The sequence below is a fragment of the Corapipo altera genome, unplaced genomic scaffold (assembly GCF_003945725.1).
Source record: "Corapipo altera isolate COAL_440 unplaced genomic scaffold, ASM394572v1 1, whole genome shotgun sequence".
In the NCBI taxonomy this organism is placed as follows: Eukaryota; Metazoa; Chordata; class Aves; order Passeriformes; family Pipridae; genus Corapipo; species Corapipo altera.
Genome location: NW_020884873.1, coordinates 13,462,711 through 13,478,240, shown reverse-complemented (window position 1 = coordinate 13,478,240; position 15,530 = coordinate 13,462,711). Strand labels below are relative to the sequence as shown.

At 38.1% G+C, this 15,530-nt stretch overlaps 1 protein-coding gene across 2 annotated transcripts in view; it reads right to left on the bottom strand.

Moving 5' to 3' along the window:
* Window positions 1-1,783: 1,783 nt before the first annotated feature.
* The window catches only part of CRY1 (cryptochrome circadian regulator 1), a 39,560-nt gene continuing 25,813 nt past the window's right edge, over window positions 1,784-15,530 (bottom strand). Inside the window, exons 3-14 of one of the 2 annotated variants that reach the window (XM_027657540.1) lie at window positions 12,792-12,934; window positions 12,011-12,195; window positions 11,352-11,440; window positions 10,662-10,802; window positions 10,253-10,564; window positions 8,145-8,296; window positions 7,843-8,045; window positions 6,984-7,085; window positions 5,923-6,015; window positions 4,696-4,767; window positions 4,491-4,598; window positions 1,784-2,455 (exon numbers count right to left, since the gene is read on the bottom strand). In XM_027657540.1, the coding sequence (XP_027513341.1) occupies window positions 4,495-4,598; window positions 4,696-4,767; window positions 5,923-6,015; window positions 6,984-7,085; window positions 7,843-8,045; window positions 8,145-8,296; window positions 10,253-10,564; window positions 10,662-10,802; window positions 11,352-11,440; window positions 12,011-12,195; window positions 12,792-12,934 (1,596 nt within the window). In that variant the 3' untranslated portion in view covers window positions 1,784-2,455; window positions 4,491-4,494. The other variant, XM_027657549.1, reaches the window with a different exon arrangement.

The following is a 15,530-nucleotide window of genomic DNA, read 5'->3' as shown; positions in this document are numbered from 1 at the left end:
GAATAAAATACTTCCTATAGTACTTTTTTTCTTTTTCAGACTACTTAAAAGAACAAAAGAATTGTATATTCTACTGATTACATATGTCCCTAGAAAAACCCCCCATTCTACTTGGACTGATCTGTGAAAAATACTTAGCATCTGCTTCTCAATTCTCACCATTTTTTCTTCTTCAATATCGATCAAAGATTCTCTGCCTCAAGACAGTAAGCCTGTATTTTCTTATTAGTACTTTTAAGTTTGCTAGTGTATACAAAGCAGTACATAGAGATATTTATATTAATAATTATAATCTAAAAATCTAGTACCATGGCAATTTATTCTGATGCAAGTGCCCTGCTGCGTATGTTGTCAAACCACAAATCTAATCTGAATTTTAAATGGACACAGGGAAGTGCCCCATGTCTGGAAGTAACCAATGCGACACTAAGAAGAAGACAGTTAACTCCTTCCACTTTAGAATTAATAATTAACACAAATTAATTAATACCAACCATATTAATTTTAAGAAAGGCAAGTGCTGGGTTCTGCACCTGGGATGGGGCAACCCCAGATGTACAGACAGACTGGGGAATGAGATGCTGGAAAGCAGTGCCACAGAAAGGTACCTGGGGGTCCTATTTGATGGCAAGTTGAACATGAGTCAGCAGTGTCCTGGCAGCCAGGAGGGCCAACCGTGTCCTGGGGGGCATCAGGCAAAGCATCACCAGCCGGTTAAGGGAGGGGATTGTCCAGCTCTGCTCTGCGCTGGGGTGGCCTCACCTTGAATATTGTGGCAGTTTTGGGCACCACAATATAAAAAGCATCTAAAGCTGTTGGAGAGCATCCAAAGGAGGTCCATAAAGATGGTGAAGGGTTGAGGGGAAGCCATACAAGAAGCAGCTGAGGTCACTTGGTGTGTTCAGCCTGGAGGAGACTGAGGGAAGACCTGATAGCTGCCTACAGCTTCCTCAAGAGGGTAAGAAGGACAGGCACCAATCTATCCGGTGACCAGGGACAGGACCCGAGGGAATGGCATGAAATTGTGTTAGGGGAGTTTCAAGTGGGATATTAGGAAATGGTTCTTCCCCCAGAAGGTGGTTGGGCACTGGAACAGGTCAGAGTTCAAGTGTTTGGACAACATTCTCAGGCTCATGGTGAGACTCTTGGGGCTGTCCTGTGCAGGGGTGGGAGTTGAACTCAGTGATCCTTCTAGGTCCCTTCTAACTCAGGGTATTCTAAGATTGTAATCTGTGCACCCACTCAAGTAGGTAACTGACCTAGTTATATGCAAAATGTAGCAATTCATACTGGGTCTTCAGAGGTGTTAATGGTCTGAAAAAACATTTAGATATAACTTTTCTTAACAATCGAGACAGTATTGACTGAGAATTCAGCAAATCTGAAATTAACATCCTCGAAGAGCAGCAAATTAGCTGCAGTGCAGGAAAGACTTCCTGGCTATCAAGCAAATTATAATTATAGCAGGGAAAAAAAAACCCCAAAACCAAACACATGGATTTTGGAGAAACACTTAATAAATACATTGGTGAAAAACATTTAATGGTCAGAAAACATACATGCATGCAGTTTCAAGAAGAAGGCCTGGATAATTTGAATAGTGTTTTGCTTCAGTATCATGAAACTTGAAGTGAAAGATAGCATAGTTCACTGTTTATCACTTCTGAATTACATCTAAAAAGTGTATTTCCCTCCTTTTTTCCTGAAACAGTAATTTTTTCCTGAAACAGTTTTGTTTGGAAATATGTACTGGAGCAATAAGAATACACAAAAGACAAACATATGTATCTATATATACAATTTTCTTTTATTAACAAGGTATGTCATTACTGAACAAGGCAACTGAGAAATACAAGGACTGGACATATACATGAGAATTGTACAACTCGACTAAAATTGGCATATGTTTTATACACAGATGTGATTAAATCATGTTACAACTCTACTGTATTTGATTAAACACAGTCCTAAGCACTTACATTGGGAAAATATGAAGTCGATCATACAGAGCTCAAGTATGGAATCTAAAAATAATAACAATTTAAAAATTTCAAAACTTTCTATGTTCATCCGTTTTACAGAACAGCACTACAGCTTTTCCTACTACCATATACATGAAAGATTATCAAAAATATATTGATGGGTCTATCGCTAATCATGAATATTTATATTTACAATAAGTTAGCAAATTCTTCACCAAATACTTTATATACAAAACTCAATTTGCCCTTTGTGAAAGAGTCATTAAAAAGTTAAAAACCATAGAAATGCCAGTTAGAAATAATGCATTCCAAAAATTGGACTTGTTTACATCAACTGAGAACAATTGAAAATAATTTATGAAAAAGTATGTCATTTTAGAACATGAACTCTCACAACACTTTAGTTCCAATACAGAGTAGCAGGAATTTTGTCCCGTGTGTTCTTTGAGTGGTAAACTTCTTTTCCAATAAAGCTGCAAGAAAAAAGAAAGAAAATATTCTTAAGCAGTTTAATGTGAGTCTTTGAAGAAGGCAGAAGTAATTCAAGGGACCAATATTCTTTCCCCCCTTCTCAGTGCAGAAAGCACTGTCCCTCCATTTGCATAAGCTCAAATACTGAGCATTCTTATTTCTCACTCCCTAGAGGCTAAAGGGGGGGGGGAAGAGAAAAAAAAAAAAAAAAAGAAGAGAAACCCAACACAAGCCTCTGTACTTTAGTGCTATTAGAAGTGCATGTCCTTTTGCCAGCAGTGTTTTTGAGTGTGATCTTGCTGATTTTTGTATTGATTATAATGCTTTAGCAGCATGCTTTGAGCACCCCTAGCAAAATCAGCCTTCTCTGCCAACTGGAAACCCCTCCAACCTGTCTCTCAATTGAAAAAGAGCTTAGACAGGAACCAGACGTTTGCTCTGCGGGTACTTCTTCTACACAGACACGAGCACCTAAGGAATTCTGCAATACAAAACATGGATGCTGAATGAATCTACACACACTAAGGATTAGACAGCTATTGAAACACAGACTCTCTTGGAATTACATTCTATTCAGGCCCATCCAAGAACCAGAAATCAGCTTAAGAACATAGAAGCACAGTTTACAGGGCTTCCAGTATGTGAGAAAACAGCAGATGGATCAATCACTAAGGTCTCACCTCACTTTTTCAACTGACAGCATTATGGAAACAATGCTGTGGTTCTGCACTGAATCAAATCACTGCAACACAATTGTTCATAATGCACCACAGTAACTTCCGACAAAATGCTGATGCCACATAACAAGCAAAATTAGATCTTGCTGTCAAATCCACATGAAGTAGACTGAATTTCCCTTTTTACCTCTAGAGATGCTGAATGCATCTCCTATACTTGCTCTGCAGAATCCCTATCTTCCAATTCCAACAAAGTTTCTCCATGTGCTATTATCCCACCTGTTGTGCTAGTCTTACCTTTCTTCAAACTCCATAATGACCAACTCTCCACTTACTTTTTAAAAAAAGATAAGGATGGAATGACATCTCAATAACCTTTAATCCACGCAGCCACACTCCTAGTTTTAAATCCTGTCTCCTCTTGCTTCAGACAGTCCTCCATTCTTTGGCTTTCCCCTTAAGCAATAATTCTTTAACTTAACTTAGTATTAATTATTTTCAGGTCATCTTCCTTGTTCCTCTCAAATCAAGCTCAGGGGGGAGAGGGTATAACATCTTTGGCTTTCTCTTTTCTCTATCCTATTCCCAAGTAACATTATCCAAAACACAAAATCCAGTTATCTTCTCTATGCTGATGATTTTACACATAGTGAACTCCTTCTCCAATTTACTGCCTCTCTCTCTATATTTTCACACCTGTTTATGTGTATCTATCTACAATGCCTCCTTCTCCAAACTCAAGTCCTTTTCTCCACAGCTTGACAAACTTCAGCAATCTGAGTACCCTACTTCAATTACAGACCAATGACAAATGCTCACATCTTCAAATCGTATTTGTACCTACATCTTCACATACAGTAACTACACCAGCATTTTACAGGTTTTTGGCAGTCTGTCTCTAAAACATGTTCTGCTTAGTCCACTTGTATTTCTAAAACTCTAATTCAGGCCATGAGCTTTTCCTTGTAAGTTGCCTTAGTCTTCTGATTCAGGTCACCATACATTCACACAAACAGTACTACTGGCACAGCTCAGGGTGAGATGTGGGAGCAGAGGGTAACTGAAGCTACTTAAGCAGCTCTGCTAACATGTAAAACCACAGTCTATCCATCTCCCTTTCATTAACACCTGGATCTGTGTCTGATAATCTTTAGTCTGGCTCTATTTTTGTAACTACTTCCTATTTCATAGTTCACAAACTCCCTTAGAGCCAGGATTTTGTAGTTTATTTGTACAGTACCTGGAACAGAAATATTCACAGCAATAATTTAGGATCCTGTGCACTGCAGCGACATGAATGTTATCACAGACACAAAATCTGTACAGAGATTTGATAACTTTAAGGTGTCTCAGATCTTACCAGTTTAATTTGTGCTCTGTCGCTGGACTTTTGGTCCAACGCTCTGAGTATCTTCTTCTGGATTTGGGCGTTTCCCTGCACTAATGCCAGTACCAAGGGCCGTTCTTCCTGATAATTTAAAATCAGTATTTACATTAAGGCTCTATTGCACCTTTATATAGTCAGGAAAAGTGGTTTGGGTTTTTTTTGTTGTTGTTTAAATTACCTGCTTGCAATAAGTGTGATTGCTGATTGTCTCCATGAGCATAGTGTAAGATACTACTTGCTTGACAGTAACCTGTTCAGATACAGTAGATATTTATTATAATAAGTAAAATTTAGAACTGCAAGCAAGTGTACAATTATGTTCTTTACAACAACAAAAAGGAGCCAATTGATTTATTTTCCATCTTCAAGAAAAATCCTGCCAGAAACCATCCTGAATGCAGAATAGTTCTTATGCAAAAGAAAAATAAGCCTCACGGCAGCCCACAGCAGTTAAATATATACGCACTTATTTATGCAGAGTGAACATTAAGTGCCTACATATTTGTGCATTATATTTGAAACAAGCAGAATGTTTATATGTCCAAACACTTTAATTAAGTTTAAATAAATTTTAACATTACTTCTGCCAAGTCTCCTCATCCTCTTTATTATTTTGTTATTGCAATACTAGTGAATCTTAGTTGTGGAAAAATAAAAAAAGCAAGTGTAACTTAAAAGAAAGACGCAAACTTTCTTCTGATTCACGTAAACTATCTACTGGCAACCTTGAAACTCAGTGTTCTGCATAAATAGTGCCATTAGCAGAAGCAGTTGCAAGGTTCTTGTTCTGAACAGTTGCGGTGTTCCGGTTACGTTCTGGATGCTTAAACAAAACACAGATTACAGTACTTCGTGATCAGTAAACACACCACCTCTGTTACGACTGCAAGGAAAAATAGTTGTGTTAAATTTGATTGCAACTTTGATCTAACACAAACCACAGCTTAAGATTCTGGATAGTTAAATTAACAAAAATTTGCTTCCACAATATGAGAATATCTACACAAAACTATGGAAATTGACTGTATATGGAAAGAGTGGCAGTGAAATCCAAGAAAAGATAACATACAAATTTTGCTATCCAATACACAAGGTGGACTTCTTTTTTCAGTATCTTTCATTTACAAGAGCCTAGGATAACGTTTATTAATTTTTGTTTAGTCACACTTGTGATCCCTCCCACTCAAAACATACAAACACTGCTCACTTTAGAGATAAAAGTGACAAGACAAGCAAGTTCACTCTAAGAAATAATTTTTATGTTTCAAGAACAGAAACAAGGCCAGTTCACGTTGTAGACAGCAACTGTCACCCAAAATCTATCCATGCTATTTTGATGTTTTGCCTGGTTTTCCACAGTTGCAAGGATTTGGAGATCCTCTACAGACAGGCACTGCCATAATACCTTGCTGCTGAATTCCACTTGCTCCTGTATGAGAGTCTCCCAGGGCACATGACTGAACAACTGTATGAGCATCACCAGTTCCCAGCTGAGCTCCTGGAGAGGCAGGGAAAAGACTTAAACATAACAGAAAATACAATTCCAGTTTTGGAATTTAAAATGGGGGTGGGGGTAGGTGTTCCCCTCTCTTCAAGAGGTAGACTTCTTACTGTGGCCTTTTTTTTTTTTTGTCAAACCACCCCAAAACGGGTCCAAAGCTCTAATGCTTTTGTCTTTCCAAATTCAGATGAATACACTGTAACCTGCTACAAAAGGAATACATTTTCTGATGTGAAAAGTGTAAGTACAAGTTTACATTTCAGTGTATATGAAGGAGAAAAGAGTGCACATAATGTTAATTTTTTAAAACTAAACCCTTCTTGTCTTCTAAATCTTTTGAACTTATAAAAGTTCAAGCACCCAGCTTTATGGAGTCTAGACTTTAAATCTTCAAGAGGAACTGTTCTGGCAAAGAACAATAAGCTCAGTCTTCCACAGTGTGCTTCTAACCTGGACTAAAGCCTAGAGAAAATATAAGTAAATTTTCAGTTCTGCTGTATCCCTGTACAATGAAGAGTCCAAGGTGTACAAAATACTTAACAGTCTTAATCCTGTTTTTTTTTAGTAGCAATAAATTCCAGTAAGCAATCTAATGCCAGCATCAGAAAACTTTAAAAGTTCAAAGTTCTGACTTGAAAGTTCACAAGTCACTCCTTATTATAAGTGTCAGGATGCTTACAGACTTCTAGGAGAAAATCAAACTGTTTGATACATGTTAATAAGTAATTTTTAGAGGGGAAGAAAACAGGTTAAAACTTCTTACATATCTGAGATTAAAAAATAATTTGAAGATGTCTCTATATAAATACTATCAAACAGTGAGTAAAGTTGAAAATGTTTCTGACTTGCACTCAAAACTGTCTTGTGGAAACAGTTATTTCTTACAATACATAATGGCAAGGGCATTATAGAAGTTTGTGTGGTTCCATTCCAATAATTCTATGTTTTGAAAGAATTTGACTGACCTCCTGTGCTACCACAACCAGAAATGCTTTCTCCTGGTGAATAGCCCATTAGGCCACCATTTCCATTTCCATTTGGATTAGAAGGCACTGTTGCAAGAAGACCTAGGCAACAAAATAAAATATATAAAGAAATAGAGCAAAGAAACAGAGTAAGCATAGCATGCTTTTTTCCTCATGATAGCTATTCTCCCCCCTCACCTTGAGTGGTTTACCTATATAAAAGGAGAACACCTCTCTGTCTTGCCTGCTTCTGGGATCTGCCCAAGTAATTTTAGTTCACATTTACATAACTTTTCTACATAATATTCTGCATAACTTTTCCAGTATTTCTTAGTTACACGTACTCAGTATGTTCCATTACAGTTCAATGCATCCTGATTCAATATCCAATACCTGAATATACTCTCTGCTCACATCTTGCTCTGAGCAGTACAAATGCACATGTTTACCTCTCAGAGCAAAGGGGAAGAATGATACCAGGGGATGCATTGATACCTATTCAAGCAACAGCATTTGCAAATGCAAATACAGTATGGCTGAAGTTATGAACTACATTAAATTTCTAATCACTGATATTAAAACCTATCTATACAAGAGTATCAGAATGCACAGAAGACCCAGTTTAACCAAAATACTTCCAAAAACCCACAGAAAAAAAATCAGGGTAATATTTGGAAAGAGGCACTCCCCTCAAACTTCTTTTCTTTCTTGATTACACATAATATTTTCATTTATTTGGATACACAACCCTGGTCACCACTCTGACTTTACACCTTATTACCACTGTCATGGGACTAAATTATTAATTGCTAGAAGATGATAGAAATTTTCAAATAAAGCTAATAGTCTATAACCATACCCAGTCCTCTGTATCGTGAAAGCTGCTGGTAGATTTGTTTCATCCTCTCAATATTCAGACGGCTTGCCTCTGCATGGTTTACCATTGGTTTGGGATAATTAACTCCTATGATACATTTTGCAGCCTTCTGGATGCTCTCTGGGGCATTCCAAGGATCATAGATGTATTTTGCAGGGAAACCTCTAAGTACTGGCAAATAACGTCTTAAAAAATAATAAAAAGGTCACGTTAAGTATAAAGCTACTTGACATTATAAGTAACATCCATGAATCAATTACTGCCATTTCTGGATTGTGAGTTACCTGATATAATCCCCATTTGGGTCTGTTCTTCTGCCAAAACCTACTGGACAGTAGCAGTGAAAAAACTGCTGAAAGAAGGAACTGCAGGATAGCCACATCCAGCTTCCAGCATTCACACTCCAATCTGCATCAAGTAACAGCTCTTCAAACACCTTAAGAAATTAGAGCAACAAGTTAGTCTGAACATGACACACCTTCAAGACACCTTTTCATTATTTTCAAAATACTTTTTCACTATTTTTTCCTGAGTTTCTGATTTCAGCTCTTTCTTACCTGGCAATATAAACAGAATGCTCAGTATGCAATTGCAAATACTTACCTAAATGCTAAACTCAAGAAGAAAAGAAAAAAAATAATTCAAGAATAGGCTTTTAACCTGTAAGCAAACTTGTAAACATCTGAAAAAGCTACACATTCTTATACAAACACAGCCTTGAAAAATAAATCCCCAGAGGATGGCTGGAGCCTGACTGCTTGCAAGTGGCATTTGCTATTTTCAGAAGAGTTGCTTCATCACATCACAATTGAGTAAGCTTTGCAAACTTTCCCAGAAAACAGGGAAGGTACAAAGTACAAATTTAAATTGTTGGTCTGAATACCTCAACTTGCATGCTTTCACTATGTGAGGAATCCCAAGAGTAGGACTCAAGAGTTTCAGGATACCGCAAACATTCAGAAGTTGTGTTCTTGAAGGTCAATAGTTAATCTAGTAAGTCACAGTTTTGAGGATGCATTCTTAAATTCCAAAGAAACCATCATCTTTCTTCATGCCTCAACATCTTACTACTGCCATCCAACTTCCACTAATATTAATCCTATGCAAAGTCTAAATAAGACAATACCATTAAACAATAATCTCTCTCCATATATTCAATAAGACATTCATTCCACAGTATACACTGAATAAGTGTTACAAAAGTATCTTTGTCTAAATATCTGCAACTATTTGGACAAAACAGTTTGTTTTGAAAAAATAAGATTTATCTTAAAAACATTTTCAAAAAACATTTTAAATAGAAAGTGACTCATAATGCAACAAGATCTTCAGGCATTAAGTGTTAGCACACAGTTGTTCCACTAGATGCTGCCATGTAATAAGACTCTGGAAATAACATCACGTGGAAGGCCAGATTAAGTTTTGCAAGCTATGGACCACTGTACAAGTCTGGGCCCTCCGTATATCTGTATTATTGCAAAAGGAGGAACAAGCTGTCATTTTTCTGTATTATGCAGCTTTGTTGTTGGCTGATGCAAAAGACATCTTTGATGTCTCTATCTAGGAACTGCAAAAGGAAGATTCCTAAAGCAGCTTCTTTTGTTGTGTAACCAATTTATTTTTAAATGAATGATGTTTGCTTACAACTGATTTAAGGAAGACAGAATTTCCTAAGAGTATATACATATATAAATATGAGGTCAAAATCCCGATGGCAAGTAAGTTCTTTTTTAGGTTAAAAACCCAATTGTTTGATCATCAGATTTTCATTGATTATGATTGTTCAGTAAAAGATGTGCTACCTTTCTGAAAATGTAACACTGATTCAAAGGCTGAGATTAAATCATTCCGTTGTTTTCTTCAGAAGACTGACATTTTATATTTGAACTTCAGCATCTCTTAGATACTTGTATAGAATTAATTGCACTGAACCTTCAGCCAAATCATGTTGCCCTTACTCACACTTCTAACACTGTCCTTTCAGCAATTTCTATCCTTTTGCCCATTCTCAGCTTTTAGTTTTCTCCCTTTAATTCTCATAGTGCTTTCCCTTTGCAGGGAAGCAGACGCAAGATGTGAACAGCAATTGTTCACACAAAATGATTGGAAAAAATCTCAATAGTAATCCATGTTTATTTGCCAAGATTTAGGAGGAAATCTCAAATTTAAAAGAATTTCAGACCTATTATGACTGCAAGAAACACTTTAATATTCCAATAAAAGGAGGCATTCGAGAGGCAAAATTTCAGCATGACTGGTTTAACAGAACTGATTTCGTTTTGCCCACAGCTTAAGGTTTAAATTTCAACTTACACGGTGTAGTAACAACAATTCTAGAATGACAATCAGAAACTCTAATAGGCACTTTAAGATATTCAAGAATAGGAAATACCTTCATTCCTTCTTCCCAGCTAATCCAGAGGTCACCTCGAGTCAAAAAGCATGCTACAGCATGCCGGGCTAAATGGTGGATCCAACCTTCTTGACGAAGCTGTGTCATAATTGCATCAATCCACGGAAAACCTGTCCTGCCTTCCGCCCATTTGGCCAAAGCCTCAGGATTCTTATCCCATGGAATTTGAACACAGATAGGATTCCCCTCCATTTTATCAAACCGTGGATTGTTAGTCGCCGCTGTGTAGAAAAACTCACGCCATAACAGCTGGCCATAGAGGGAGAGGGGAGGGGAGCTGTTCTTTTTTACCTGAAGATCATCATTAAAGAAAAACATTTCATTAGGAGAAGTAGAGGAAAATTATGGCACCTAAGAATATATGCAGCTGACTACACAGAAATCCTACCTTTTTGTACAGGTCCGTTAACTTGAAATAAAACAGACGACAGGACAAGCAGCCAAAGCGGAGGTAGGGACTAAGCCCTGTAGGACTTGCCAGAAGGGAATTTGCATTCATTCGTGGTCTTTCAAAGTTTGCTACCCAAGCCTTAAGAAGACAAAAGCCACACAGCAATATCAGACTACAGGCTATGTAGCAACTTATAAAGGGAGAAATCATACACTGTCTATAACCGAATCCAAAGAGTGCACAGATTATCATGTTACCTACAACATCCAGGGGTTCCTTCTGAATCAGTGGAACCTCTGGAAGGTAATTCATCTTAATGCAGAAGGCACAAACTGTCTTCCAGACCTGTCTGACCCTTTCTTTTAAATACATTGGAAACCTAGCCAACCTAGCTTTCAGAGGAATTCCCCTTCAAAATTATAAGTAGTATGTTTCAAATAAAATTACCTCAAAAAAAATTCTTTTTAGTATAAAACAGTAAAACAGACTTTCTCTAAAATTCAAAGACAACCTGCTATCATCTTCTAAAACTAAGAAACAAAATATTGATTTATATCATTATATTGAGGCCTGAAGTTTGTGGGTTAGATTTTTTTTAACAGGACTTGTCCAAATCCCTTTACATTTCATAGCAAAGAGTAACTATGTTTCCCAGATACTTGGAACTCGCAATGATCTGAAGCACACCTTTCGTTCTAGATGCCTTTCCAATCGAGTGAGAGCTTCTGTTTCTCCCCCTGGCCATACTGCAGAAGGCAGACCATCTGTATCAAATCCTGAAAGACAAATTGAAACAAAGAAATTCCTTGTTTGCTTATCCTGTAGGGCAACAAAATTCTAGCATATTGATACCTGACTATTTTACTGCATCTTGAGAAAAACCCTAAGTTGGACACACGTAAAAGTACAAGTTTTAAAACAGCATGTCACCAAATCTTCTCAAAGCACATCCAATACCTCTAACTTGCAGCAAAATTAAATTTTTACTTTTACACTTACATTAATATACATTACAAATTTTACATGCTGAATGGTCTTACTTCAATCCCACTTCTTCTGTGTGGTTTTTTTGTGTTCTGTTTTTTTTTTTTTCTTTTGGTAAAAGGTGACCTTTCTATCATTTTCTGAATTATTTTCAAGCTCTCAGCTTTGCAATATGCAGGGTAACCAAAATTACAACTATTTTACTTTAATTTATGGAGTTGATTATCCTTTTTTGTTCCTTTTGTACGTCGTAACTGTATCGGTATAACAATTAACCACAAGTAGGATCTCCCTCATTGTTATTTTAAGTGGTAGATTACATCTCTCTTATTTCATAATGTCAAAGCAATCCTAGAACATACCCAGCTCTTCAAGCGATGGCACACCGTATTTCTCATCATGGTCATCAGAAACTGGAGTAGTACATTTTTTCATCACTTCTGGGGTTATGGTCTCCACAGGCATCTCCAGAGGTTCCATTCGACTAATGAGGGTCTGAAATCGCTTGTAAGTAAGAGGAGGCTGCCCTCCATTTAACTCTATTATTCTGGATTAAAGAAAAAGAAAAGAAGCAAAGAGGGTGTGTCAGATAATAGTATTTAAACATTTTGTTTTATAAAATATACGCAGCGATACATACAGAGAAATATCTTTTTATCTTCCTCTAGCATGCTATATAAAAATCACAGATACACATGGTAATCCAGACACTTTGAACTTTAATTTTACCATCTTTTTTTCCCCTCTAGGGAGACATAAATTAACTGTTTATAAGCAATTCAATTTTCTTCATTCCTCATGAATGAGAAAGTAATGAACAGGGACAGTTCAAGGTAAAGAAATAAAAGACCAATAATAAAAGAAATATTAAAAGACAATTAATTAACATAAACATTATATTCAAAAGAACTCCAAATTAAAACTGCATTTCAGATACAGTTACATATAATTCTTTGGAGTTCCAAATTCTACTCAGTATATAATAAAATTTGGATGGACGAAAAGAAACATAAACCAAATTTGTAGTTTCCCTAATTATAAAGTGCTCTGAGTAGAAAGTAGCACACAATACCTAAACAAATACTACATAAAACTTCAAGTTTTTCTTTTTCCTTTTTAAAACCAGAGGTAATGGTAACTTACTTGTCTAGGTCATATAATGTATGGGAAATCCGAACAATGACCTCCACTCCAGCTTCACTAGCCAGCTTTTTAATAGCTGCATCTCTTTCCTTCCCAAATGGTTCAGAATCATACTCAATTGAAAGTTTTGCAATGTTCCACTCCTACAACACAAACCAAAAATGTGGTCCTTCAGCAACTCAGCTGCATGACAGAGGGTGAGGGGAAGGAGAACTGGAAGGACAGGGGCAGAATGGAACACCAGCTACTATCTGCAGGTAGTTATCAGAGATACAGAAAGGTCCAAAATACATTCAGACACCCAGAATAGCAAAACCAAAGTCCAGCTTTTTGGCATGTAAGTAGGAATCGGGCATAAAAAAGCTTCCATCTGTTCTATTACTGTGGGTGCACACAGTAACAGGACTACTTCTGTGCAAATTTTGAAAATTCATCTCTAACTTTAGGATCCATATACCTTGAGACACAACAGAAGGGAAAGATGACACCTTCTGAACATTGATCAGCAGCAGTGTCTTGCTCTGCAGAAAAGCTTTTTACATGTGCCCGTCAACTTCAACAGCAGAACTGAAGTTTCAGGGGCAGAGGGCAGAAATACTGCCCTGCCTTCGAACCAAACACCACGTACTTACTTTACCTTTTTGAAATCCCTACTCCTCACTCAGACAGTCTTCAAATTCTCAATTAGAAAAAGAAAAAAAAAGGCTGTCTCCTAAAAAGATAGTGCCTTATGCCTTGAAGTCTAATATCCTTTATGTCACAGATGCTTTTACTAAGCCCAATAGTCACAGGTGGGGAAAAAAGAAGTGAACAAAGGGATCAACTAATGGCTAAAGCTTCTGCAACAGTAGAAAATTGGAAAGCTGAAGTATGCACAGAATGATCCTAGAAAGGCATCATGCTAATCAAACTCAAAGAAATAACCTTCTAATCCCTCAGAATCTTAATCACTTGATTTAAATACACAAGCCAGAGTATTTCAGAGAATTGGATTTACACTAATGAGACAAGGGCACTCAGCGCTGCTCACCTGGGGTGCTATTTCATTTCCAAACTCTAGCTCTCTCTTAGATGAAGCCCAGCCCCAAGGACAGGCAATTCCAAGGAGTGCTGGTTCTTTGAAAGAAGGCTGGGCTCTGTCCAGCCTTAAGTCTGCCAAGACTAACCCAGCAGGCCTTGAATCCTCAAGCAAATTTCCCATTTCATAATGTAAAACCACTGTTGCAGCAGACAGTCTTCTACATCTTTCTTTCCTCTGGCATATTGAAAAGACGACCATAAAAAATGTGTCCAAGAGCCAGAGTCATGTCCTGAAAGGAGTCAAGGAACTCCGAGACAAGTGCTACGTAATGTGAATATACCCGGATCACATCACCACAAGCTAGACAATTAGTAGTATAGACACAAATAATTTTGCACATACTGGCGGATGCTTTTAGCAACTTGATGTGTTCAAAATATTAGTGATTATTCCAATTCTATTTCCTTTACTGAGCCAGAGAGCAGCCCAGAACAAACTGAAGAGAATGAGGCAAGAGCAAAGTGGAGATTGGTGGCTGTCTTGGCCACAGCGACCACAAGGTGATTAAAATCTCTGTTGACAGAAGGAAAAGTGCTAGCAAAACCTCAACTCTGGACATGAGGAGAGCAGACTTCAGGCTGCTCAGGGAATTAGTAAGTAAGACCTCCTGGGAAAGTGTTTTTATAGGTGCTGGGGTCCATCAGTGCCGGTCACTTTTCAAACATCAGCTCCTAAGGGCACAGGAACAGGCAATTCCCAAATGTTCGAAGTCAAGCAGGCGAGGCAGAAGGCCAGCTTGGCTGAGCAGGGATCTTCTCTTGGAAATAAGGCAAAAAAGGAAGGTGTATGCCCAGTGGAAGCAAGGTCAAGTGACATGAGAAGAATTCAGCTGCTTGCCACTGCAGGGAGAAAATCCGTGAGGCCAAAGCTAAGCTGGAGTTGAAGTTGGCCAGAATGTGGGGGACAATAAAAAGAGATTTTTCAAATATATGAATGGCAATAGGCAATATAGAAATATCATTGGCCCCTTACAGCATGAGGATGGTCACCTCACAAACAGGGACAGAGACAAGTCAGAGGTGTTTAACCCTTCCTTTGCCTTTGTCTTCAACACAGATGATGGACCAAGGGAGTCTCAGTGCCCTGAGCTGGAGGACATGAGTGTGAGAATGATTAACTCCCAATCAACCCTGAAATTGTGAGGGGTCTGATGTTCCAGCTGGATCCCTACAAATCTATAGGGTCTGAAGGGATTCATCCTAGAATCCTCAAAGAGCTGCTGATGTCATCGCAAAAATCTGTTCAATGGCAAGTTGAACATGAGTCAGCAGTGCCCTGGCAGCCAGGAGGGCCAGCTGTGTCCTGGGGGGCATCAGGCAAAGCATCGCCAGCTGGTTGAGAGAGGGGATTGTCCCGCTCTGCTCTGCACTGGTGTGGCCTCACCTCGAATATTGTGTGCAGTTTTGGGCACCACAATATAAGAAAGATATTAAGCTGATAGAGAGTGTCCAAAGGAAGGCAATGAAGATGGTGAAGGGCCTTGAGGTGAAGCTGTATGAGGAGTGGCTGAGGGCACTTGGTCTGTTCAGCCTGAAGAAAAGGAGACTGAGGGGAGACCTCAGCACAGTCTACAATTTCCTTGTGAGAGGACACAAGGGAATGGCATGAAGTTGTGTCAGGGGAGGTTTAGGTTGGATATCAGAAAAGGGTTCTTCATC